General features: G+C 37.1%; 3 protein-coding genes and 3 long non-coding RNA genes across 8 annotated transcripts; 1 reads left to right on the forward strand and 5 right to left on the reverse strand.

The window, feature by feature from the left end:
* Positions 1–848: 848 nt before the first annotated feature.
* Positions 849–5,989, reverse strand: LOC120006471 (FRIGIDA-like protein 4a). The gene is made up of 3 exons (XM_038856523.1): positions 4,976–5,989; positions 1,823–1,983; positions 849–1,722 (listed from the first exon to the last, which is right to left on the reverse strand). The coding sequence occupies exons 1-3, from the start codon at positions 5,832–5,834 to the stop codon at positions 1,048–1,050; spliced, it is 1,695 nt and encodes a 564-aa protein (XP_038712451.1). The 5' UTR covers positions 5,835–5,989; the 3' UTR covers positions 849–1,047.
* A 3,895-nt stretch (positions 5,990–9,884) lies between these two features.
* On the reverse strand, positions 9,885–12,789 carry LOC120005319. 2 transcript variants are annotated; one of them, XR_005469790.1, is made up of 3 exons: positions 12,532–12,789; positions 12,089–12,374; positions 9,885–11,988 (listed from the first exon to the last, which is right to left on the reverse strand). It is a non-coding gene; the product is annotated as an uncharacterized LOC120005319 (long non-coding RNA). The 2 variants fall into 2 exon arrangements; XR_005469789.1 differs by having other exon boundaries at positions 12,089–12,789.
* A 574-nt stretch (positions 12,790–13,363) lies between these two features.
* Positions 13,364–13,971, reverse strand: LOC120006519. Its single transcript, XR_005470028.1, has 2 exons — positions 13,684–13,971; positions 13,364–13,557 (listed from the first exon to the last, which is right to left on the reverse strand). It is a non-coding gene; the product is annotated as an uncharacterized LOC120006519 (long non-coding RNA).
* Positions 13,972–15,801: 1,830 nt separating this feature from the next.
* Positions 15,802–19,005, reverse strand: LOC120006720. Its single transcript, XM_038856860.1, has 3 exons — positions 18,414–19,005; positions 16,967–17,038; positions 15,802–16,218 (listed from the first exon to the last, which is right to left on the reverse strand). Exons 1-3 carry the CDS (start codon positions 18,972–18,974, stop codon positions 16,216–16,218), a joined length of 636 nt encoding a protein of 211 aa, XP_038712788.1. The 5' UTR covers positions 18,975–19,005; the 3' UTR covers positions 15,802–16,215.
* Positions 19,006–20,819: 1,814 nt separating this feature from the next.
* On the forward strand, positions 20,820–21,494 carry LOC120006721. 2 transcript variants are annotated; one of them, XR_005470072.1, is made up of 2 exons: positions 20,820–21,168; positions 21,302–21,494. It is a non-coding gene; the product is annotated as an uncharacterized LOC120006721 (long non-coding RNA). The 2 variants fall into 2 exon arrangements; XR_005470073.1 differs by having other exon boundaries at positions 20,820–21,152.
* Positions 21,495–22,019: 525 nt separating this feature from the next.
* On the reverse strand, positions 22,020–23,226 carry LOC120004735. Its single transcript, XM_038854021.1, has one exon. It carries the CDS (start codon positions 23,221–23,223, stop codon positions 22,423–22,425), a length of 801 nt encoding a protein of 266 aa, XP_038709949.1. The 5' UTR covers positions 23,224–23,226; the 3' UTR covers positions 22,020–22,422.
* Positions 23,227–26,655: the final 3,429 nt, after the last annotated feature.

The raw sequence follows: 26,655 nt of genomic DNA on the forward strand, positions 1-26,655 counted from the left end.
ACAGGTTTGTCATTTGCTTGTGCCTAACTCCGTCCAAATTTAGGCTTAATATACCATCTAAATGATATGTCTATCAGGTTATTCCTTATTTTTATTTAGAATATAGGATCATACAGAGCTAATCAAGACAAATATATTTATTTATTTTTATTATTTTCTTGATGATGTAGTGGCCATGTGATTACTTTGACAACTCAATCATGATTGTGATTTGTGACCAATTAACACATCTTTCTTCAAGATTTTAGGGTTTAAATGATATTCATTACAATAAATTAGTGAGAGATTACACAATAATATACAAAACTTGGTCGTTATCACACCAACGTCAGAGATGCCCTGCGCAGACTATTTCTACGTTGGTTGTTTTCAATTGTCAATCATGATTAACCAAATGCCCAATATACCCTTACAGACAAGATAGAAATTAACACATCCCATGCCCTTGGAGGTAATTTGCCATGTTTGCAAAGGACCGTCACCAGAAAAAGTCCAAAATATTACATCACCACTCACGTTATATATTGACAAAAATCATCAAATAATATTTTATTTTTTTTTGGATTCATTCATCTGCAGTTAATATTATTATTATTATTTTTTTTTTTGGCTGTTTTTGGTAACTTATAATTTCGTTGGATTGCAAGCAATAATACATAAAAAAGTTACACAAATTAATTATTTGGTTTACGAAGGGAAGAGCAAGGTTAGAGCGATGAGCGAGTTAAGAACATAAGATTTTACCCTACATAATATCCGAAAATACTCTTTTTGGAGATTGAACGAGAGAATCTTTTGGGGAATTGAACCTATAACCTTTAGATACCAGTAACTTGTGAGTCTTCTAATCCTCAGCAAATCAACTTAAGACTTCCAAACAAAAGGAAAAAAAAAACAACATATGTTGAATCTTGGAACACATTTTTACACTAGATAGATTTTTGAGAAGGCACATGGAATAAGATGCAAAGAAAATCCAAAAATATGCATTTATACACTGCTGAAGATTACAAAACGGAACCCCTATTCGATTGGCTACTATTTTGTCTACTGCTGCTGGTACGATGAAGGTTCGTAAGTAGGTAGAGCAGCTGAGCCATAGTCATATGCACCATAGCTTGTCTGGTTCCCATAAGAACCACCAGCACTATAACCAGCTCCATCCACATTGTCCACGGGGAGTGTATGGTGTTGCTGAGGAATTGCAGCAGGACTTTGATTGTGGGGTACCCCATAACTTGATGCATAAGGGTTTGCAGTAGGCGCCTCGTACATACTCTGGCTAGAATAGTGGTATGGACCAGAATCCCTCGCAGCAGGACTTTGATTGTGGGGTACCCCATAACTTGACGCATAAGGGTTTGCAGTAGGCGCCTCGTATATAGTCTGGCGAGAGTAGTTGTAGGGACCAGAATCCCTCGCAGCAGGGCTATGGTGTGAAGGAAGGGCAGGGTTCCTGCGGCTGAAGGAGGGATGAGCATTTGAATATTTGGCAGCTTTAGGTGGACAGTAGGCAGGTGTTCCACTGCCCTGCCCCACACTAGCACCATGGCTTCGCTTATTTTGAGGTCTAGCAGGAGCTTGAGAGCTTTTTTTCCTCTCTGCCTTGATTTTCTCAAGCAGACCACTCCGCTTCCTTAAGCTTTCAAGGGAAAATTCTGATTCCAGCTTGTGGTCTTCTACACATTTGATGATAGCTCTAATAGAATTCAATTCAACTTCCTGAAAAATCCAATTAACTAAAAGTAAGTTCAAAAGTCTATGCACTCCACAACAGGAAACTAACCACCATCAACATGCCATTGGTGGATGTTTCACTCACCGTTGCAGCTGCACCATAGATAGTGGTTGCATTCTTTCTGGATTTCCGCAGATAGGACTTCAGAAGAGGAATGGGAGGAAACTTTTCTGTCAAACCGGATGCAGAAGCAAAATACACGGCTTCTATCTCTTTACCATTCTTCACCAGTTCATCAATAACATCTATAAAATTCAGAATGGAATTTATCAAGTACAGTTATATAAATTCAATCATTTTCTTCATCTTAAGAATAACAGACAATCAGCAACATTCGGGAATTCCAATAAAAAGATCCATTGAAGAACACAATTCTACTATTACCAAAACAGGTAGGCCAAAAAAAAGATCCATTGTTAAGGCATGCGTCTTGCCTACTTCAATACCCACAGCAGCACTAATTTCTCATATGGATGCTAACCCCAACATTGTTTGGGGTAAAAGCTTTGATGACAACCAACACTATATGCAGCCCTCAATTTCCTTGTTTCATCTTCTATATCAACCTTCTCCTCTTCAACTTAATGCTGCTCCAGAACTTAAACCCTTCAACTTGCTCTAGATCTTGCTTGTTTCTAGGATATGGTTTTACTACTCTAGCCCACTACTAATGATGGATGACTCCGTTCTCATTTCATTTTTTCCTTGCTTTGTTCACGAACAATTGTAGATACATGAGTACACGCCCAACCTCTAATCTAATCAAGGTCACCAAAATGGAAGGGTTCTAAGTAGGCATGAAAAGATAACCCATCATTGACTTATAAAAATGAATAATGGGATCACCTTGGCTTCTGCCACCTCACCCCTATGTTCTCAGCTAAGCAGCACCAGCACCTAGGTGTGGCCGCCTTGCCTAGCCTGAGCAAATGGGCACAAGCCTCTGTAAACACCTGGAGCTGTTTAATACTGCCCAAAATTAGGATTACTAAGGCCTTGGAGCTTTATAAAAGTTTCCAAGAGTAATGAAATTATCAGATATCCTATAAACAATGATACCAAGGGGATTTTTTTTATTGGACACACAGAAAGGACTTTTGCACATCAATTTTACTAAGAAATATAAGCAGGGCCAAATTTTGGCACATTTCCAAGATGACTACATAATTCGTGTCACTGAATTAGCGCGAATTCAGGAAATATAGAGACATAGCATAAAAAAAGACTGCCTAGTTTTGTCCAAGAAAAAGCATGCAGCAAATGGAACAATAGGATTTTCAACAATAGAGAAACTAAACTAATCTAGTTTTCCTTGTAAGAAATTGCTTTAGTTGGTTAACATTTTGGTGTTCTGACTCTTGTATCAATGTCGTTGAGGCCTTTAGCTTTGCCTCTTTGTAGTTCTTTTTTGCACCAACTTGGTGCCTAAATAAAATTTTAACATTCGAAAGAAAAATAAAAATAAAAACACTCAACATAATGACGAAAAAAAAGTCTTAAAATTACTAGTGTTGTGTCCAAACTATGCTAACATCAGGACTTTGTCGAAAATAATCATAAATCATGTAAATATCGTTCAACAGCATCTCTCCGTCTCAACCTATTATAATTCAATATCATCTCTATGTCTTCACCTATTATCATTCAATAACATTTATGTTTCAACCTATCCTCACGTAACACAGTTTGTTCATCGTAGATGAACTAACTCATCCTTCTGAACGCTAATTAGAGTTACTGATTGAGCATAAATAGCCAAGTGAAGCTGAAAGAAACTAGTTTAAACTCCATATAAATAATAGAAAATCTCAATAAGCACCTGAACTTGGGATTTGAGATTGTCAACATTTAAGCCACCCATCAAGAACATTGAAGGAAGGGGCGGTTTGGTTTGCCTGTCTTCTATTTTCATTTTCGTAAGAAGCTGAAAATGTGTTCAGCTGGTGTTTTGAGTGTTTTGTTTTCTAGACAATAGGAACTGAAAACACGGAGATGACTTTCATCCATTGTTACGCAAATAACCCAAGCACGCTTATCCTTTCGGAGAGTGAAAAAAAAAACCCATTTCTTTCCACTGTCTCACAGCTCAACTCACACACAGGGCGAAGGCTCCTCAAGAATTGATCTGATCTCCATTCAAATACGGAACTAATATGATCTGATGCTTTGGAAGCTCATATCACAAGTACATATTATCTTCTTTGTCTCAGGTGCAACACAGGCAACACTTTTTTTAATCTCTCGTTCTTGAATCTAATTGTCTAAAATCCTAGATTTGAGCTTGAGGTTTTCATATACATACATATATCTAGTACCTCCTGTATGTAGACGTGCACAAGGCTCCCCGCAGTGGGCAGGGTTAGGGACAAGTAGAATGTAGACAAACCTTACCCCACATAATATGTAGAGAGATTGTTTCCACAACTCTACATGGTTAAGACGTTAAGTATAACAAATTCAATCAACATAAAACAGATATAGCTTCCAAACCAAATGAGTTCTCAGGTTCTCGTTTTCAAATAACAAGTTTTCAGCATTCCAAACCAAACACATTTTCAGCAAACTAAAAATAGAAATGAAAACAAAAAACAAGATATGAAAACGCGATAACAGTTTGCAAACCAAACATGAAAGTCTAAACACACTTATACACCACAAACCTTTTACGCTAGTGAAATCACATGCTTAAGTAGATAGTAGATGAAAGACACTATTATCATTTTATAACCAAGTGAGAATATATAAACAATAGAATAGGAAAGTTAAGCAGTTTGATCATGAATGAAAACAAAATGGCTAGGTGCACTATAGTCGTCATTAAAATACAGTATGGCCATTAAACGTAAATGAATAACTCATCTAAAGAGTCAAGACATTCGAGCTGTGATGCCAACCGCCTGTTGTAATGATCACATACACAATCATCTAATTCAAAAGTAAAATCCTCTGCAAAGCAAAATCAGCAAATGGCACCTCCCCAGGAAGCCAAATGCACCCTTTTACAATCAAATTGAAAATCAGAACAAGCAACTTAAATTTTCCAACAAAGGCACAAAAGTTCCGCAACTCAACCAAACATAATTCTAAAATTTCCAATCTTGCCACATTAAATTCAAAATATAAGCACTTAAATAATTTAAGGTGCCGAGCGAACTTATCATTAAAGTTACTCTGAAACCTGGGGAGCAAGAGATTGCAAAAATAACCAGAAACACTGTAACGAGAGACATCACGAACCTGTCATTTTCTCCCCAAGTCCTAAAGCTACGAAGAGTTTAGCCATATCCCTTCTCGCGGAGTGCTCCACCACCAGCTTCCTGAAGAAATCCTCATCGAAACAAGACTTCAACCCGAAGCCCACCACCATCTGCAAGAAAGTAACCGCCTCCGCAGGCCCAACGATCCCGCCAGTACCTCCTCCCTCCCCATCCATCTCCTTCCACTGATTCAAAATCCTCTGCGCCCTCCCCACCACGCTCCTGGAGAAGTCCGGCGCCTTTTTCGTGTCTAACTGCATATTCACCTCCGCAAAAAGCGCCTGCACAACCATCGTACACGCCCACCGCTTATCCGTAACTCCCACCTTCTCCCTTTTCTGCTCAAGAAATTCTTCCAACGCATCTAAAACCAGCCTAGGCGCGTCCACAGCTTCTGATATTGCAGGCGCGATCTCGGCCCTTAAAGCTACCGACTCCTTGCGTTTGGAGATAATGAATTTCACCAACCCTGTGGAGTCCATTTTCCGGCAAAACGATTTCAAGGAATCCCGCCAACCGTACTTATCTGAGTTTCGGAATTCAGATATAACCACCTCCTTCTGCTCTTCGATGCGGGCGGTGGCGGCAGACTCTCGTCCGGAAATGGAGTTCTCGCGGAGGGAGAGAGAGTCAAGGGTTTCTTTGGCATTGGATTCCAGAGATTGGAATTTGGATTCGATTGATTGGGATCTCTGAGAGAGGGAGTCTTGGAGAGAAGCAAAGTGGTTAGATAGTGCTGTGAATAGCTGCGTGCACGATGATAAAACGACCTTTTGGTTCTCAAGGTCGCGAAAGAATATCTGTACTCTGTCCGCCTTGGTGTCTGCCTCCGTCGCCATTTATTGATTAGGGAAAAACAGAAGCGTCCGTTTTGTTAAAAGAATCTTCGGAAGTCCCACAACGGAAACCCTAGTTGGGAGGTCCGAGAAGGCAATGCACTCTTCTCTGTAATCTCTTCACTGGAATTTTTTAGTCTTGGTTTTGGTTTTGGTTTAGTTTTAGTGCGAATAGGTCACTAAATGATATCACTCAAAAAAAAAAATTAAAATTGGATAACTCAATATTTCAATTTTAAATATTTCGTCAATTGATTATCAGAACTTATTGACATGTCTATTTTTGTGTATGTGGACCAAAATGACGTGGATAAGAAATTCATTTTCAAGAAAAAAAAATTGAATAAAGAAGACAAAGATCATATATATCGTATACGTTCCCACCCCACCCATCATTTCATATACTTCTAAAACCTATTTCTCTTTACCTGAAAGGCTTATTTCTTCAATCGCCTTCATCGATTAACTTGTATATCTTTCGTCTAGGGTTTACGACCATCGCATAATCGCAGGAGTCGCAGGTCTCGCAGGCCTTAGTGGTTTCAGAACTAAAAGGTATAACCTAAACCTTTCTTTCTTTTGAGTTAGGTCGATTGGGTCAAGTCCTTCTGGATTAGCTCGTATATCTTTCGTCTAAGCTTATTGTTTGTCTTGTGCCCATGATTGATGTTTAGTTTTTGACATGTTGGTGTTGTATTGTTTACGGTGAATTTTTTTGTGCAAATGTAATATGTGTGACTTTGTCTATATGGGATTTGATGTAAATCATGCATGATTGATCTATCCAATGAGGTGGTTCATTATATTGGAGCTTTTACGACTATTTCTACTATTGGTTTTTGGGGTTTTTGTTGGGTATTTTGCTTTTCACATGTACAAGGTAGTATGACCGATGTATTGTATTTTGCTTTTCACTTGTAGGTTCATGGATTTCATTTATTTTGACATGGTCTTATACCATGTGGGTAACCTAGTGAAAAATAATATATCACAAAAGATTGAATATGTTGGAGGGGATGTTTCATGTTGGAAGAATTGTAATTCAGATATGTTTAGTTAATTTGAAATATTGAAATGTTTGAGAGAGGTAGGGTATAATAGTCTGAAGAATTGTAGTTTTTTGCTGCCAATAAGAGTTTTGAGAATGGTCTAAAACCCATAAGGAATGACCAGGATGTCCAGGGATATAGCTAGGATTTAGGATGAGGGGGCAACATAGGGGTCTGGGGACAACGCCCTCGAAATATTTTTTGGCTATTTATATTTTTTTTATTAATATCTAGTCCAATAAAAATAACTTCGTCTGCAATACTACAATAATTTTAATTGAATTACATATATTATTTTATATTAGTGAGAGAACAAGCAAAATGAATAATATATTTTATAATCAGTAGTTTTAATGATTGTGGGTTATCATATCTTGCCATATAACTATTAAATTTGACTATCTAATTAAAATATTTGTTTTTGATAAAGAGATAATTTAAAAAAATAAAATAATTTAAGATAAACAAAACCCAAGCTGCTCACGAATTTCAAAAATGAAAATAAACATAAGAAAAAAAAAACAAAAACAAAAAGTATGTGGCTTGTTGACACTTGGAACAAAAAATATAAAAAAATATATATATGTGACATTGCTTACATAAGACTCGAACTTCAATACTGGAGCTACCAAGCAAACAACTATTGAACTAAGAGTTAATTATACTTTTCGTCACCAAAAGATAGACATTGTTAATTTTTAACACCCAAAGATTTTTTGTTATAAAGTTATCACCCATTATTTTAAATTGAGATTTTTAGAGGACTCGGTCATATTTGCTACTATTCCGGTTAGGATTGCTGATGATGTGGCATTAAATCTATAATTATTGATAAAAAATACTTATGTGGAAATTCTACCTGATTTTTCTTAAAAAATTATTAATAAAAATGACTTTGACTTAAAAAAAATATTATCTTGCTACTTTACCTCTCTCATCTCTCTTTAAAATTTTATTTTCTCTCTCTTAACTCTCGTCTCTCTCTCTCCTTATTTGCAAATCAGTAACTTTACTCAAATCCCTACGGCAAGACCAAACGATGAGACTCCAAACCGGAAGAGCCTTCCTGGCTGGACAACGCTTTGACAAACGAAATTGTTAGTGGTAGCTTCTAGATAAAGTAAGTTTATTTTACTTTCAAAATCTCTACACTCATTTCCTTGTATCACTGCCTTAAATCTACCCCTGTTCACCTTCGATTTCAAACCCATTTCCATGTATCATCCCATCTGCAAAGACCCAACTAAAGACAACTGCAGCGATGATGTGTAGATCGACGGTGAGAGAGATGAAATGGTAGAGAGAGAAAGTAAAGTGATAGAGGGAGATGAGAGAGAAGAAGTGTTGTTTCATATATGTTATTTTTAATTTTTTTTTAAAATGAAACGTAAGCAAGTGTTGAGTTGGGTGTTAGAGATTTCTTGAATGAGTATGACTGTGACCATTTAGAGGGTCTTGATTATCATTTGTCTATTGACTCTGATGACAATGAGGTAGAACATAGAAGTAAGATAGAGTGCGTAGGGGATCTATACACAACGCAAATTTGCCATTGAAAGAAGTTAGATTAGAGTTAGGGATGCAGTTTAATAGTTTAACAGAGTTCAAGATTATTGTGAAAGACTATGTTATTGTTGTAGGATTTAAGGTAAATATTATGTAAATGACAAAGACAGATGTCAGATGAAATGTGAGGGAAAGGTTAATTGTCCATGGAAGGTTTGGTGTAGCCAAATCAAAGGAGAAAAAACATTTTAAATCAGGACTCTGGTTGATTCACACAGCTATACTAGGCTGTTTGTCAACAAGCAAGCATCAGCAGAGTGGTTGGCATTCAAAATTGTTGGTAAGATTAGACTAGAACCACATATCAAACTTATTGACTTAATACCATGGGTTAGTGAGAATTTGCAGTTGGACATTACATATATGAAATACATAACTGATACATTCTATGACAATTTGTTTCACAAACATAAATTTTAATGACTTATTTGAAAATAAACATTTTGTCAAAACATAAGATTTTATATACTTTTTCATACTTTTTTTTACAATTTTATATTTCAGGAAAAAAAGGTAATATTTTTTATTAAAAAAATCCATGTCACCACAAAATTCCACGTCATTTTGGTTCACATAGGCAGTAATCGGACATGTTAGCAATTTTCGACGACCAATTGGTCGGAATTGGAACCTCATGACCCAATTGCTTAAAATTGGAACTTGAGTGACCCAATTTGAATTTTTTTTTCTTTGGGTGACCTAATTACAAACGGTAGTATCTTTCAGTGATCTATATGCACTAAACCCTTTGGTTTAGTTCCTTGCCGGACCAAATGATGAGGAGCTGACGATTCATTGAACGCAAACGGTGTCGTTTTAGCTAAAGAAAATATTGTTGATGTTTCGTCTTCCTAAATCCCATCCCATTTTGGTTGTCTTTATTTTTATTTTGGATTATCCCAAAATTAATGTTACTTTTATTCATTAATTAATAATTTTATTGTTGTATTTCAAAATTATCTTTTATTACTTTAATTACCTTGTTTTAAGTACGGTCATAAATAAGGGGAAATTTAAAATAACACAATTATTTATGTGGTTGAATTGCATTAAATCATATCTTCTTAAAAAGTTGAATTCTCAAAAGGTGACAAACAAATTGGGACCGAGAGAGTACTTGTCTACTCGTCTATCTTTAATGACGATTATTGCTTGAACATTCAAATAATTTAACAATTAGTCCATTTTGTGCCTAACTTTTTGAAATGCTTGATATTTATCAGAGAAAACGATGAGGTCGGCTCAATTAGGGTGGTGCCCAGTTATTCCCAGTATATTCCCAACTTGAAGAATCAAGAAAAATGATTCATAACAAGCAACAAAATGGAAAATATCAACCATGACAAGAAGTTGCCCTTTCTCTGCCATTACTTACTGTCTCACTCTCTGCTTCTTCTTTTTTATGAATATTTCCTCTCTCATTTACCACAGAAAACACTTTCTATTACCTTTCATTGCACTATTAACACAATCAAATCATATCTAGAACAACAAATATGGACAAAAAGCTAGCATTCTCCAATAATTTACTTTGTCTGTACACAGTTACACCACATCTTCCTTCCTCAGGGACACCTTTTATTAGAAGAATCAGCATACCTTACAGAGAATGATCTAAAGAATCCATCAGGCTCATCCCATGTTACCCCTCCATCGAAATTCTGCGAATACGTGTCTTCGTCGTAAGGTACTTTCACCGATCTAGAAGCCTCAAGTATCCTCTCCTTTTTCTTCTTGATTAACTTGTTCCACAGTAATTTCCATTTTGATCTGCTGCTGGATGTTGAGTTCACTGAACCGCTTTTGCCCAACTGAATGGTTTCACTCCCTGAATTGCACCAGTTTCTGATGATGTCCATTGCAGCAAGCAAACAATCGCGATTTTCTGCAACTACTGAAGCTTTGGGACCTCAGTGTTCTGCAGCAGCTAGTGTCACTAATGTATATGTGGAGGACTATACAGAAAGAGATAAGCATATATATATATATATATACATATAGATGGTCCTGTAAAAAAGATGAGTTGGGCAGCTCTTTGAGGACTAGAATGGTCTTAAAGTTTGACAAGCTAATGTCAAAACACTAGAGCTTTCCGATTAATTTTACCATATAAGACAGTATTTTACTTGTTTGAAACTGCACATATTTATACTCTAGAAAACAAAACATGACTCAGATTTGTCCATTATTGATTTGTACAAAAATGGATTCCGTCTAGCATGTGATGCATATGAAGTTATGAACAAAACTGAGTCTCTTCTACATTTACAGTGATAGCCCTAATTGAAGCCATATCCACCAGAAGCAAAATCCAATATTGTGAGTTACTATTGCCTTTGCAGCAACTTGGACCATGTAAGGCATATGGAATCAAAATTAATGAACCAAATAAGACACAACACAAGCTGAAGTTTTTGCTGACAAGCAACATCTGCTAGCGCAGCACTGGGGGGGATTGGACAAACCCTAGAATATATATAAACCGACACAGTTCAGTTTAATGAACCGAACGAAACCTATGGGTTACAGACAAAGGGATAGAAGAAGATGTAGCCACAAGAGCTTGTCTGTGTCCAATGATTTTACAAGAGAAAAGGATTAGGACAATCTGTAAACTAAAGTAACACACTTCCCTGCCACATGTGCACATCTAAATGCAATCTGTTTGTGCACTATTCTCACCAAACATGTAGTTTTCCACTGCCCCACTTGAATGGTGTTTCTTAAGAAATATCATTGTAGGAAAATCCCCTTCAACTAATCCATGTAATTCTTTCATGAGTATGTAATCAGTTTAAAACAGTGGTTCTGTTTTTATCTACTTGACTACAAGCTGTATGTGTAACTCCAGAAGCATATTTTAACGGTAGACATATTCTGGCATTTCAACAATGGGACATCCTTGTGAATTGTAGATTCATGGGATGGGTCCCAAAGACAGCATCGTTGTGAGGTACACAAACAAGAAGAGCAATACATCAACCCGGACATACCAATATTTTCTGACTTTATCAGCATTGATATTAGCCAATATGATTAAATGACCTCTTAGAATTATATCTAAATAAATGTTAATAGATAAAACTAAATAAGAGTACGAATTATAATATGTGAAACTATTAAAAAGCTGTTGACAGGAGGGAGGTCAAAGTAGTATAACATACCTCATAAAATGCACATTGAAATGTAGAAATCGTGGCATCGATATATCCGGTACATTCAAATGCTTCTGTAATTCAATCATTAGTAAGTTTTTCTCTTACTGCGAGGCCTATAGCTTCCAATCCAAGGATCACCATGCTGAGCCATTTTGGAGGTTTTGCCACATTCAGAGTGGCACTAAGACCTATCCAAATATTCAATGGTCAAGGAAAATCTACTCTAATGATGAAGTTTTAAGACTATTAGAATGCTCGTTCTAGCTGTATCTGCGGAAATTTCACAGTCAGGACACAGAATTTGTCCAGGGACACCATCGGGTTGATCTTGTCAACGCAGCCAACATATTCAGATTCGTCACAACCAAACAAACTTCCACAGTCCTGATGTACAAACCAAAGTTATATCGATTAGACTCATTAAAAGTAATGACAAGTCTAATTAAGTTAGAGAAAATTAAGATGAAAGCAGCAGTTTACACACCCTCTTGCCTCATGACCATGGATTCTAGGGAACAAAGCCAATTGTCCCTGCAGAGTAAGCACTGAGGAGCCCAGTTTTTATTTGGTGCAATATCTATGAATCAATTTTGAAGAGGTAGCAATGGTGTTGATTTCTGGATTTGAGCTATATATGTGTAATTCTTGTTGCCTTGGCTTCCCAGAAATAGAAATCAGTGTGGCAAAGTGAGGTATATAGAGGATCTTCAAAGGAACTACATTGGCCCGTGGAGGTCACACCTCCACTTCTTCTATCACCAACGTGTTCCCTGCTTCCCATGCCACAGCAGCTGCACAGTGGAGAAAGCACATAACTCAGTATCAACATATATATTCAAGAAAACCTAATTCACTTTTGATCAATACAAAAGAAAACAAACAAACCCCTGCAAATACAAATGCAGAGGGAAAAAAAAAAAAACTCACTGGGGCATTTTGTCGAATACCTTTGCAGCGAAAGGCTTGACCAGCAGTGCTTGGCGTCATTTCTTCCGCTATCGACATTCAGATAACAACTCGTAGAAAAGACTTTGCAATGCCAATGAACTTTCACAGCTGTTTTTGACATTGTTTTAGTGCCAATTCCTTATTCCTTGATGTGTATATATGTGTCTTTGTAGCCCATGCAATAAGTAAGATTAAGCATTTTTCGTGGAGACTCATTGTTTGGATTTAGAACATGCAACAAAAACCAATATTGTTCGTTTTGTGTCAAAGGTTCGCACGAATTTGTTCTTTTTCGACTATCATAATTAGTTTTTAGACTCAGAAAACACATTGGCGTTTGTGTTTTTACCCAATAAGTGAACATTGTAGACGCCATGTCCAGATGGTCTGATTCTTGGTTTCAATACCTTGTTAAAAAATATCCAACCCAATCACTATAAACCAACGTCATTGATTTTTAGGTTATGAAAATATGTTGGTGGTATGAGAGATGGAAGCTTTACTTATATATTATTAGGTTGGATTATGACAATATGGTGTGGGATAAAGTCTTAACAAGGAGGCAGGACCAATTGAAGGATGGATTAATCAGTATAATGCTGATCTTACTAGCAGTTAAAACTGAGACATTGAAGTTATAATATGAGGAGATAAATAAGAATTTCATTTTTGAAAGAGAGAACTATATAAGATGGGATCACTTTTTCATTTGTCACTTTCAATTTGTCATTTGTTTGTTAAATTAAAAGTTTACCAACCACAAATTTCATGGATGCTGCAGCATTTGGAAAATTATAAATAAAATCCCACACACATCAACATAAATAGCTTTTATTAATATATATATTACATCAAAAAATTGCTGCTTCTCTGATCAGAGTGAAACACAGGAAGGAGGAGAAAGAAGAAAAAAGAATTAATAAGAATAAAATTAGTGGATGAGATATGTGACTGCAAGTGCCACTACCATAAGAAGATACGCGATCCCTTGATCTATTGTATTTCCTGCATCCATCAAACAAAACATGCGACATCAGATCAAAACAACCACCTCAAGAAGACTAAATTCAAAACCCAATCATGCAAATACTACTAATCAAACAGAATAAAAGAGGAAGAACTAATGTTTACCATCATTGGATGGAATTGGTGCGGGCGAAGGAGCCATCGTCGCCCCCTGCCCATAACTGAGTCGCAGAATTGTGAAGAACATGAACCCAATTATTGGCAGAGCGTTTGATTTCATTGAAGCCATCTTCAAAAATCAAAACCCAGCTGAAAGAAGAAAACAAAATGAATAATACAAAATCAAAGAGTGGGAAGTGAAGAAGAGAGAGTCAGATGATCAATTGAGAGAATTGAACAAGGCGATTCAAGTCCCGCGAGGGTTTTTATACTTTTATGCGGGGCGTACGCATTGAATTTTCAATTTTCCAGGAAAGGGAGGAAGGAAAGAGAGTGCGCGCGTGAGTTTGAAGTTTAAGGCATTCGTCGGCAACGCGAGATTCTGTATCCTTCTTTTTTTGTTTTTTCTTATTTGGCTCGGGTTGGCGGCTCATTGACTCGGACGGTCCTCGTTGAACCAATGAGCAATTGCCTACTGGCTTGTTTAGGTTTAGGTTTCGTTCAAAGACGGAAGACTGACTTAGGTAACAAAGTCTTTCTAGAAACTATTGTAAATGCCAATTTAGGGTCTTTCCTATCTGTTTCAATTCCCCTTTTATGTGAACAATCGAAATTGCAGAGAAGGTTAGGAAGTAATCCTTCAAAATTCTCGTTCAACATCCTGCTATTTGTCAAAGTATTTAAATAGAAAAGAACAAACTCAAGCGTTTGATTTGGTGCTATTTGCCTATCTTACATAAAATTTCGTGTGTGCCCCAAAACCAAATCCCTTACAGGATTTCTATGACTTCCCATATCTCACGACTTTAAAACGTGTCTTATAGTAAGTCAAAACTATGGTTTGCATATATTGGCTAACCGGTATTGTGTCAATGTAATATATATCATATCATATTACTATCGTTCTAGGAAAAGTAAAAAAAAAACAATTGTGTCTGGTACTGGAAAGCGATTGTACGTAACGTAAGATAAGAGAATTAAAAATTATTCAAAAATATGAAATGGAAGCTTTAAAAAAACGAAAAATGTCCTGTCAGAAAAAACAGCTTCAGATTTGTCAGTTTGACCAGTACTTGCGTAAGAATATCACAACAGCTTATTGCATTGTCACATAATTTAGGATTAAACTAACGGGCATTTGATTGACATTTTAAATGAAATGATTTGAGCTAAGAGTGAGAATTACTCATTTTCTCGTTTGAATGAGTTTGAGAGGGTAAAATTTTAAACTTATCCCACCCTCATTCCCTTCTTATAGAGCTTAACCAAGTTCACTAAAACGATGAGATTGGCTATTCTCCACAAGGGAGAATATAGGATGAAATAAGTTTGAGATTCAATCATCCAAAAATCAACCAAACAAGGAAATATATTAATCTCATCCTCATTCCCCCTCTAAACACCAAACCAAATGCCACCAAGTATTTAGAACATTATTTTCAAGTATTTTTATAAATCATATGATGTAAAACATGGTTACTGCAACTTAGATCCTCGTTGGCAAAGATTCATTATGAACATGGAACATGGAAGGATGTAATAATTCAAGTCAATCTTCCTTTTAGTCAAAGAAGTTCGGCTGCCACAAGAAAAGTAGTACAGTCAAAAACACACATGCAATTTTATTTTTACCCCCAATAAGACCGACCCACATGCAGGTGAGCAGGTTGCATCACCATGATTTGAATTTATTTTAAATTGTTTTATTGATGACAAAATATGAACTGCATACATTTCTTTAGCTTTTTGTACATTAGTGATAAGAATCATGACAGGTGTACGCTCATAGACACACCCAACAAATCCATACATTTTTTAACCAACCACTACCCACATATAGACTGATTATAACCAACAAGTCTAATAGGCCACTATCCAGAAAACTTATTGGCTGATTAAGAAAGACATTTGTCCTCTTTATCAATAGATCACAAGTCTCTAATCTAAGCATTGTGGGACATTCGTATAAAAGCCATGCCAAACCAACAATAGTTGGTGCCTTGGTGGCATTCTTTTTTTTCAATGAAACAATATTTTATAACCAAAAAACTGAGTAATTCAAACAGAAAAACAATGGGGACTGAACAAAAACTGAGTCAGAAACACAAAAGACAAACTACCAAGTAATTCAAACAGATATAACGAATATAAGTCATAAATTTGTAGAAGAAAGAGTGCTCTTCATAAGTGAATGGCTTCTCCCTTAAACAGATAAGTTTTCAATAGATTTCAGAGAATATGGACACAAGTATATTTCAATTCCAAATGGGCACTAACTTCTGAACCTAATCAAGCCATAAATTTCTAGATCACGCTCCTAAAGGAAAAGAGCTTTCTTTATGTAAGAATGGCTCCTTTAAACTGAACATTAGTTGAGATTCTAAATAATAGATACAATCCTAAAGAAGATGCTACATGCTATTCTATTGATTGAGTATATATAAAAGGCTGCTAGAGACATCGTGCTATTTACCTCCGCCACCAAATTCCATGTCCTGCTTTTTAGGTGACTACACTACATAGGCATCTTCCTCCATCTCACTGCACAAATCAAATACCAGTTTACAGGCAACCACCAGTTAAAGAGAATGGAAAAATCATAAGACGGTGGACAAATATGTACAACAAATATAATCACAAGTGTAAGGAATCATGTCGTCTCTCTCACATTCTATGTTTCAACTTTTTAAGTTACTGTTCGTTCCCCACACTGAACTGGAAAATGCCATGACAACACGGCACAACAATTTTATAAACAAGCAAAATGAATAAATTAAAATTACCATGTTTTTTCCTTTTCAAATGACAAAAGCCCTCAACAGAAAGCAAACAAAATGTATTTTAAATATAACCATAGATTACCGTCTTCCCATTTATTCTAAAGGTAATTCTAAAATTAATTCAGTACAGAGTTTGCAGGCATTTAAAGGGCGAATTAACTTGGAGAGAATTACTTGGGCGTACTAGATATGCAAGTTACTGATAGTGCAAGTGATCATATTTTCATCAGGGAGCACTACTTTTTCAGTGATCATATTATCATCAGCAAGGTAAGGTAAACAACTTTTGTACACAAGACTCTCGCAGCGGACGAGGTCAGGGATAGACAGCATGTACGCATACCTTACCTCACATAATACGTGGAGAAATTGTGAGAAATTGATTCTAGGAATTGATCCTGTGACCTCTAGGTTGCACCTCTACAACTCTACTACTAGGCCACATATTCGCTTGTTAAAAAATCACATGTTCACCTAGTCATCCATAATAAAGAAAAAAAATTCCTCACCTCAGGGTAGCAATCTTGACGGACAATTGTCTGGTTGCTTGTATTTACATAAACTTCACATGATATTCTTCCCTGAACACACATTTGCAAACACTAGTTAAGATTATGCAACATGAATTGCACTAGCGACGCATAAGAAAAAGAAACAAAGCCCATAATGACTTAACGAGACTCGAGAGCTAAAAAACCAAGGGAAATGAGAGTCAAACTTTGTTGCTAACAACACACGATAGCAGCATCTCAGAATTTTGTATGGTGTATGATAACATTAAACAAATTAATGCAAAAATATATTCAGTGCCTATCATAATTGTGCTGCCAATAAAAGTATAAAACCTAACTTGCACAGATTTTGATGCAAAAGAAACTTATTAAAAGAGCACCAATGAGGTGCAGCCCAAAGAGATCAATGAAATCATGTATTAATTCCATACTTTTTATGGCCCCATCGATAACAACTGATACGAAGTAAACATGATAACAAGATATAAATAAAAAGATTACACTTTGATCTACAAGTTTATCAATGCATTGGCCATTGTGTCAATCTTAAGTGACTAAACTCCCTGCTAACTCATCTGCTTTCAAGCGACAAAGTTGTTTCTTGAATATTCAAATGCAAATGCTTCTCTGCATTCTTATAAGTTAACTCACTAAGTAGTAGTACCCTTTCATGGCATGATATGCAAACCATCATATTCAAAGTATTATGCAAGTAAATATTAGCTTTTTTCAAGCTCATTTTTCCAGTTCCTAAAACCTCTTTTTTCATGGTTTCCACTAAAAAATTACAGTTATCACCACCCTCATAATCATAAATGAATCAAACCATTTACTTCCTAAATAACTTCAGCCTGTTTAAGTTGTCGTAAAGACTACATGTAAAGCATAGGTTGCAGTCCCGAATTTTCACCAATTATGAAGGCACACATTATCCTCTTGTAGAAGGTATTCGAAATGCACTTGCTCAAGAATATTGACACCGAAAATAAAAAGCTAAAACGAACAAAGCCTATCTCAAATTTTAGGGGGTGGCGATAAGAATTTTCTTCTGAATTCTGATCATCTCTCTCATGCCTAATGTGCACTTCAATCAGCGTCCGCTGCATTTGCCATTCTTTCTACTATCTCCACTCTTTTTCATCTTTCTTCTCAGTTAGAATTGAGAATCACCCAGAAAACCAATATTTAATTAAGGTATTAAATGACCCCAGTAACGAAATTTTTATTTCTATGCATAAAGTCGACTCAAGGAGCTTATCCTTGAGGCTGATTTCACCAAATATAGGAGTTACTAGACATACTGCAATGCCGATAATTGTGAGAGTCCATTTCAGGCGTGTAAGAAACTTCAACGAAGCAAGGCAAAGCAAAGAAGAAAATCAAACCCCAAACAAGAAAAAACCTCCCCTGGAAAGTTAAAAAAAAAAAGTGTGAAAAGGCTTACCTGTATCGGAATATTGAATAACAAAAGTCCAAGCTCTCCTTTAACCTCTGTATCAGTTTCGAAGGGGATAACACCCCTAGCCAAATCCTCAATCAAGTAAAACACGTCGTGCACAATCTCAAGCCCATCAAGATCAAGTTTCGCGTTTATATACGACGATCCTCTAGCCCTCAATTTCCCACCGTGAGAGCGCACAAACCCTAGCTCTCTCCCTCTGTACCCGACCGAAACTAAGAGGGAATCGTAGTTGAGGGAGAAAAAGTCCTTATTGCGAACCTTGACGGTGAGAGAAAAAGAGAGGTCGAGCGTGATTTTGGGGGACGAGTGGACTCGGACGTGGTTGAGTTGGACTCGGACGACTTTGATAGAGGGATCGGAGGGGTACAAGAAGAATACAAGAAGCGAGAGGAGGACCACGGCGAGAATGAAGGTGACGCAGCAGCGGAGATAGCGACTGTAAGGATGAGTCCGGTGGTAGTACGGAAGAACGACGACGTTTGGACGTTGAGGATCGAGAGGGACGTAGTAGACAGGGGAGGACGAATGCTGTGTTGGGGCCATTGTTCAGTTGGATGCGGGCGCGATGGTTTGGCTGGGGTGCAATTAAAAAGTGAAAAATTGATCAGGCCCATTGGACCGTGGCAGCCCATTTAGCTACTTCACTCACTTTCAGGCCTTCTCTAATTGATCCAGTTGGAGTAAAGGCAGGCCTGCAGCCCATATTAAATAAAGAGTAAAAAACGCCAAGGTATCTGCCGTTTCGATGCAGTAGCTGACGTGCGAAGTTAAATAAAAGAAGGAATGCGAGCAGAAATGGACAGGAAGATTTGAAGAAAATTGTTGAGGAAGAGATTTCCCTGAAGAGGCAGTGATTCCATCGTCACCATTGGAGGGTAATAGTAATACTCCTTGTTTTACTTGGTTCTTTGTGATTATCTTACTATCTGATTCAAAACTTGTTAAGGCGGCAAGCACACAAAGTGTTCGAAGAAATGCCTCACCCAGTTTGCAATTCTGATACTTGGAACAACAGCCTCTGCCCAATAATTGTGAAGGTCTGTCAAACTGTGAAACATACTTATTAGTTAAATTATTGTTTTCTTTTAAAAGTAAATATTCCATTTCAGTCAAGGTCCATCACAAAAAAGATGGAATTTTAGTCAAAACATCATCCACAACTTTTTATCCTATAATGTGTGGGTGGAATGGGAAAAGGATGATCAATTACTCATGTGGATAAAAATGCCACAACAAACCCAGAGTAGACTCAAAGCTTAAACTTCAATTAATATTTCTGGAACATATTCTTATGTATACAATACCATGTCTTGTTCATTCTATATGATTTTTCTGTTCTTCCACATATTACATATATAGAGCTTGAGAATATTGAGATGCAGTAATAGTTCATGTAGAAGAATTATTAGAGGGCATGGAGTTTGATCTCTTCATCCAAGCTGATGAATTTGAGCGATGAAATCTGCATCGAAACGACCCTTGATGCGTCGTTGGCGAGCACAGGCACTGGCCTTTTGGCGAGCTTGATGTTGATGTCACTACTGTCATGGCTTCTCCTTTGTGATTGCCTTCTGTGTTGATATTAGTAACTTTGTTGCTACCATCCGATGCCATCTGATCTTGTATAAGAGCTATCTCTGGTAAACACAAAACTAAAATGACAAAACTTATATTGAGAGTCTAGACCATGTATGGCGAGATATAATGTCCACATATATAGTGTGAGGATGGAACAAACAAACTCAACCAAGTATTGCTCTATTATTCGCTATTGTTTGTCTGGATCGTAAGTTACAAGAAGTCAAGATAAGCCTAGCTAGTTCTCTCTTTTTTAACTGTCAAAGCCAAAAGGATATGATATTGGTTGGCTTCCCCATATCTAATATAATAGATCTATAATGTGGGGACACTACTGAGCGTTCATACCCATGCAGGTATACCTCATTTAAGGTATTATTCATTTTGGGTTGACAATGTTAAAAACCTTTTCTATAATCTCAGGAGGGTAGATTCTATCCTAACTGCTGTTTGGGCTATGGATACCTGGGTCAGGTTATGGTCTTTATGGATACCCGCCCGCTTGAACACCCAACTCTGAAGAAGAAACAGAGCATGTAAAAGAAGAGGTGAAGAAAGAAACACAGAGGAAAAGGGACAGCTGCAATCGTCCAACTTACCAGTCAAATCCTATCAACTACCCAAAACCATTTTCATCAACAAAACACAAAACTTTCGCGCAAGCACGGTAACAAGCTCTGGCAATAGCTTCTCAATTGCTTTCTCTTTGTGGGTTTCAATATGGATCTCTCTTCAAATAACCAGGTCACCTCTCTAATGGCCAGGCCAGGCCAGGCGGCAAGAATATACAAGCCAGGCTGGTAGGTACGTCTTCCCCTTTAGGTTTAAACTGATATTGCCTTTAAACTAGTAAAATTGGTTTTGGTTCCTTGGTTGAACTGTTGGGCTTCTAAATGCCCCTTGATATATATAAGAATAAGTCAATGACGGGAGGCTTATGTGTTATGCCTTACATACATGATCCATGGATATTGTTAGTTTGATATTTAAAAATAACAATCATATGAGACTGATATTTCATTTATAAAAGCTTCCATAGTAACTACACTTCAGTTCAGTAGCCAAGCCATTCAATCTTATGGTTTCTGTTTCCTGGAGTCATTTGTACAAGCAAAAAATGGGTTCAAGAATTGCAAAGACAAGGTAACTGGCAGAATATGTAAGACATTCTCTTATTTGTTTCCTGCTATAGAAGCTAGGGCTGCTCCTTCTCCACTTTTCCATTTACTGTACATTGGATGTTTTAGACCTTCTGTATCAGATCCTTGAAACATTTTTTTTTTCTTTCTCAGGGAAGCCTAAACTGATAATGTTCTTGATAGTGAACAAGGTTGATTTGGAAGATAAACAAAAAAGTGGGAAATGAGGGACTTCTATTTTGTGAGGGACATCTAGAGGGTTGCTCAATTGTATGTAACCTAATTCATACTAATGACCGTCTGTTGTATACTCCATAGTAAATAAAAGCTTTGTGACTCTTCTGGATGTTTTAACATGCTCAATTATGTGCAAACAGGAGTAAAATGCTCGTCTTACGTTCCTGGATATGATGGAGGATACACAGTAGCTAAGAATATGTTTTTCTAGAGGATATTGAGTCTTTGTTTTGCATTATTTTCCCTTATGTCTGGAGGGCAAATGATCAAACAATTCAGATGCAAATCATGGTGCTTTTCTTGCAACTAGTTCTTGTTTGTTTTCCATGATAATATAATGAAAAGAACCATTGATGAAGCTGAGAGTCCTTTGTGATAGAATCAGTGACTTGTCTTTCTCATTGTCTGCCTTGCAACCCTAACATATATTAAATGAACAATGTCAAATACTGCAATTCATGAATTCAAGATCAATTGTAAAATAATAGATTGAGGCAGGCCTGAAACTGAAGCTTTGGGTGTCCAATACTACAGCTAATGAAAACAAAAAAAAAGTGGACTCTTCATTAACTAATCTCGCCAGTGAGGAGTTTTTTTTTTTGGCCTTTTAACGCATTAAAAATCAGCAGTCGAGGTCCCTCAAAAACAGAGGAGGGTTTTCTACTTTTCTTAAGGGTCTCTTTTAGTCCACTCCCCACGCATCACATGCATCTTCACAATCCCAAAACAATAACAAAGCCTCGTTTAATATTTATCTGCCAGACCCAGCACACAGAACCAAAAGAAAACAAGAGGCAGGCAGTCCTCCAAAGCAGAGAGAGACAGGGGAGGAGAGAGAGAATTCTAGTTAGTACAGTACAGGCACAGGCGTGGCTTTGGTGACCGAGCCACGGCCAGGCCTGCACAAAGGATGAAATAATATTGTCATCTTCTCCCTCTCCAGCAAACTAAAATTCCATCACTGTATGCACAATACAACATTTTCACTCCAAAGAGTTAACATAAGGAAAAAGATAGCAGCTTTGACATAACCCAAATCACCATGAAGGTGAAGTACAAGGAGACCCAGATGACGATGATGAAAGACCATTGTCATGAGAGTCACTAGCTGAAGTGTCAAGTGACCTGGCATCCTTCAATGAAACTGAACATGCTTCTGCTGGGAGCTTCTTCATTGGAGTCAATGGAGGGGTTAAAGGGAATGAGTGGACTACCTCAATCTCATCCTCCCCTGAAGAATCACCAGACTCCAAACGTGAAGGTGATGTATCAGGAGTCTCAAATGGAGTATTATCACCTCTGCTATCCCTGTTTAAGTGATCATTGTCATAGATGGGATTGGAGATGTAAACAAAATTCTCCCCTTCCCCACCAGAGACTCTGTTCCCACCGTCGGTAGCAATTTGAACCGAAATTTCTTTGAGGGGTTGGGGTGAAGGTACAAAGGAAGCTGATGGGGACTGAGCGGATATGAGTCCGATGTGGTGAGGGCTTGTGCCTGACTCCTGGGTATGGATTTCAAGAACTTCTTGAAGTTGTTTCTCTGTTTCCACTTTGTTGTCCTTGGAAGAAACTACAGGGAAGAGGAGGGCTCTTGGAGCCTGTAAAACACCTTGGGCATAGAAGCTACTGAGAGAAGAAGCTGCATGCCTTTCAGTTTGTGAAAGCTGGGATGCTGCGGGGGGTGTATTGGAAGAGCGGCGCCTAAACCGGCGCCGGCGGAGTAAGATAGAGCAGTACAGCTCTGCTAGCAGCACCAGTACTAGGCCCAACACAATGGCAAGAGTAACCACCATTACCAGTGTTGCTCCCATTATCACTTTGGATGTGGGCTTCATCTTTTGCTCTCCACTCTCTCACTCTCACTGTAGACACTGTAGAGTGGAATAGGGGCAGTAAAAGAGGAGGGCAAATAAAAAGGAGGGTAAAGCAGCTTTATTTGGCGGGAAACAGTCCTAAACCTTTGGGAATGTAAGGCTTTTTTGGTCCTGACTTGGCATGGTGCATCAGGCATTCAAGGTCATATTGGTCCTTTAACACGACATCTACGGTTAGGTCAAAGATTCAGTCTACAAGCAGGGTGACAAAACTATACTCGGTCTTGATAGCCGAATTTGTCTGACCCGGATTAAATCAAATTTGAACATAAGTTATTTGTCCGGACCCTAACACGGATTAGATTATTGTCGGATTTACTTGTCCGGATTTAAACCAATTAGGATATGGTCAATTACGTACGTTCGAAATCCAATCCGAATTAGGGTCTGGACATATAAATATTTTGTAAACATGTACTTTTGTCCAACTTGGAAATGATTCAGAACCGAATTTTTGCCACCTAAACACAACAATGTTTAGATAAAACAAATTCCTTTATCCATCTGAAAAACAAAATCATAAGGGTAAATTATCAACTTTGTCGCCGAAAACAAAAAAAAAAAAAAAAGAATCAATTACAAAAGAGTTTTCAATTACAGTAAATTGAACTCATATTAGAAAAATTATCTCTTTATCTATCTCAACCCCATCAATACACTAGTAGAATCTATTTCATTTGAGTAAAAAAATTTTAGCTATGAAAACTATAGAATCAAGCATTGTACAAAACCAATTGTCTTGAAGTGTACATTATTCTACATGTGACGGTCAAAGGCTACACTCCAACTATTGAAAAACAGTATGAAAATGAAATTATTTGAGATTAAATTATTTTCCTTCTATGGGGCGGAATGTGAGCTTCTCACATACTACTAATCTTACTTAAAAAGTCTTGCCATAATCATCAGTCATCTCAGTACTCGGAAGAAATGCCGCTAGTGAATAACCGGTGGGCCATTTTCCGACTTGTTCTCAACTGGGTTTCTGAGAAAGACCCCACCATTTGTTGCCGAACAAAAATTTCGACAACAATTTGATTTGAGGGATCCCAGAAACATACATATCGGAACAAAGGTATCTCTAAGAAGGATTTGTTGGCAGCTTTGGGTCTCAATAAATGAAAAAATCAACAACATCTATACTATATATTGTATTTTCAATGAATTCTTATCCCTTATAATTTAATGATTAACACCACAGTCACACCAGGTGAGAAGCTCATATTATTCTTCATAAAAGGAAAATAACTCACATCCCGCTCCATATAAGGAAAAGAAAGATCAGAATCATATTATCTTATCTTCACTACTTCCACTTCTTAAAAGAGATAATTCTTAACAATGCTTTGAATCCTTATGAGATAGAAAACGTAATAGAGTGACCAAGTCAATACTCTTTGTTGGATTTGTGCTTATCAATTAATCTGCCACAATTTATCTTGCCGATGTGTGATCATGACTAGATGGACCTACCAACTTGCCCGTTAAGATCAGATGTTATATTCTTCACTTCGCAAACAGCTGCATATCCTGTATCTGAACCAAACATCAAATCATTTAAAACGCAATTTTGGATATTTTGGATTGCATAAAAAAAATCAACACTGCACGTACTCTCCATATTTTTAACTGTAAAGTAATAATGTAATAGTCCGTAGCGAAGTGTGGGCTAATTGCTAGTTTTTTATACTCTATCAATATAATGAGGTCTTCTCATGTAAATGTAAATGTAAAAAATATAAAAGTAGGATGTATGTTTTTTTGCTTATCAAAAAAAGAAAATAATGCATGTTTTATTGGTAATGTCTACTCTATCTACCATTATCATAAATTGTAACAATCAGAACAATACTCATCCAGATACAAGCTCAAAGGTGCAGTGATCCACACAGGTTGTACTCTGTATTCTCCACAAAGATAACAAAAATTCTCAAATTTGTCATCCTTCAAACTAAAACTTCCCCACTCATCAAATCCGCCATCTTCTTCTTTTGGATAATCCCAATCAGCTTCCCACTCATGTGTGCTCGGGAATTGTTTATAGTCATCAGTAAAATAGATGCAATTGCCCTCCTCAATTCCCAATTCCCTTGCACAAAACTATGTCAAGGAATTTTTACCCAAGAACAAAATTTGATCTCCCAAATCAACCAACTTAACCCATCTCTTCCCATCAAAGTCCAACCTATAAATCTTAAAGCTACATGTTCTAGCATCAACGCTAGTCTTGTTATCATGGAAAAATCTAAGCACAAGTAAGATTCACCCGAATGCTCTACTAAGTAATTAAAAACACAACTATTTTCCTTTTCCAGAGCTTCGGATGGCATTTCTAGTTGATAATAAAGATGTCTCCCGAATCCACACCCAGAAGCTCTTTCTCCTTTGATTGTCGACAAAGCATCCACAACAACATCGACAAGAAAGACGCTATATTTGTCTCTTAAAATGCAGAAGTATCCATTCCAGAAAACAACATCCTCAATAGACTCTGGTTTTAGATCATCATGCGAACTAATTTCGAACCAAGTTTCAAGCCCTTGAGTCCACAACTTTAAGTTGATAGATGATGACTTGCATACTAACATATAGACGCACTAGATCCTGAGAGCACCAATTTATTACTGTAATTAATTAAGTGAGGCAAATTAATTTTTTGTCCAGTGAAAGGGTTGAATAGCGAGGGCCAATACTAGTACCAAGGATCCAATGAAAAAACCATCGTTATCAACCAATCTTGAAACGAGCCATAAAGGAATCCTGCAAAATCATAACTCAACTTCCTACACCATAGTTTTCTTTCCGTTGTGCTTCAGAATTTTAATTTTGCCATACTTTTTCTTGATTTAGCTACAAGCCAGGGGCAGCCGTGCAGTGGATTACGAGTAGTACGTACTGATACTACAACATTCTTCCATGCCTTACATACCTTACTGAAAGATAACCAATCATTAACATGAAGCCTTTCCACAATCATGTCAAGGAGTATCTGAATTTGAAGTCATTGAACTCCCCTCCTGCTTTTCATCACGTCTCTTTGCAGCCATACCTCACTCGATCACACTATTCACAGGTCAGGTCAGGTCAATTGTGAATTAATGAAGTAGGATTCGATGTGAAGAGCCAGCCGATAGTCCACTTATATAATAGCTAGCTAGGACTCGTCTCTTATCATAAAAGGACTCGGTTTTTGTTTTAAAATTGTAGTAGTGATTCTCTTTATCATGAAAGGATTAGTAAACCAGTCAATGCACAACACCAGAACACATCAAAAGTTTTTTCTGTCAGATAAAATTGAATGCTCGTGATAAGCACGTGAAGAGACAAGCAAGCAGCAGGTAGCCTCCTTCACTTGGTTTTGGTTAGCTCAAAATCCAATAGCTGATGGAAAGA

The sequence above is a fragment of the Tripterygium wilfordii genome, chromosome 9 (genome assembly GCF_013401445.1).
Source record: "Tripterygium wilfordii isolate XIE 37 chromosome 9, ASM1340144v1, whole genome shotgun sequence".
NCBI classification, from domain to species: Eukaryota; Viridiplantae; Streptophyta; class Magnoliopsida; order Celastrales; family Celastraceae; genus Tripterygium; species Tripterygium wilfordii.

Coding starts and splice junctions, on each gene's coding strand:
- LOC120006471 (XM_038856523.1), bottom strand. CDS start 5,834: ATGGCGACGGAGGCAGACACCAAGGCGGACAGAGTACAGATATTCTTT. Junction 1,984..4,975: donor ACTTGGGGAGAAAATGACAG/GTTCGTGATGTC, acceptor TGAATTTTATAG/ATGTTATTGATGAACTGGTG. Junction 1,723..1,822: donor TCTATGGTGCAGCTGCAACG/GTGAGTGAAACA, acceptor TGGATTTTTCAG/GAAGTTGAATTGAATTCTAT.
- LOC120006720 (XM_038856860.1), bottom strand. CDS start 18,974: ATGGCCCCAACACAGCATTCGTCCTCCCCTGTCTACTACGTCCCTCTC. Junction 17,039..18,413: donor TATTCAATATTCCGATACAG/GTAAGCCTTTTC, acceptor ATGTGTGTTCAG/GGAAGAATATCATGTGAAGT.
- LOC120004735 (XM_038854021.1), bottom strand. CDS start 23,223: ATGAAGCCCACATCCAAAGTGATAATGGGAGCAACACTGGTAATGGTG.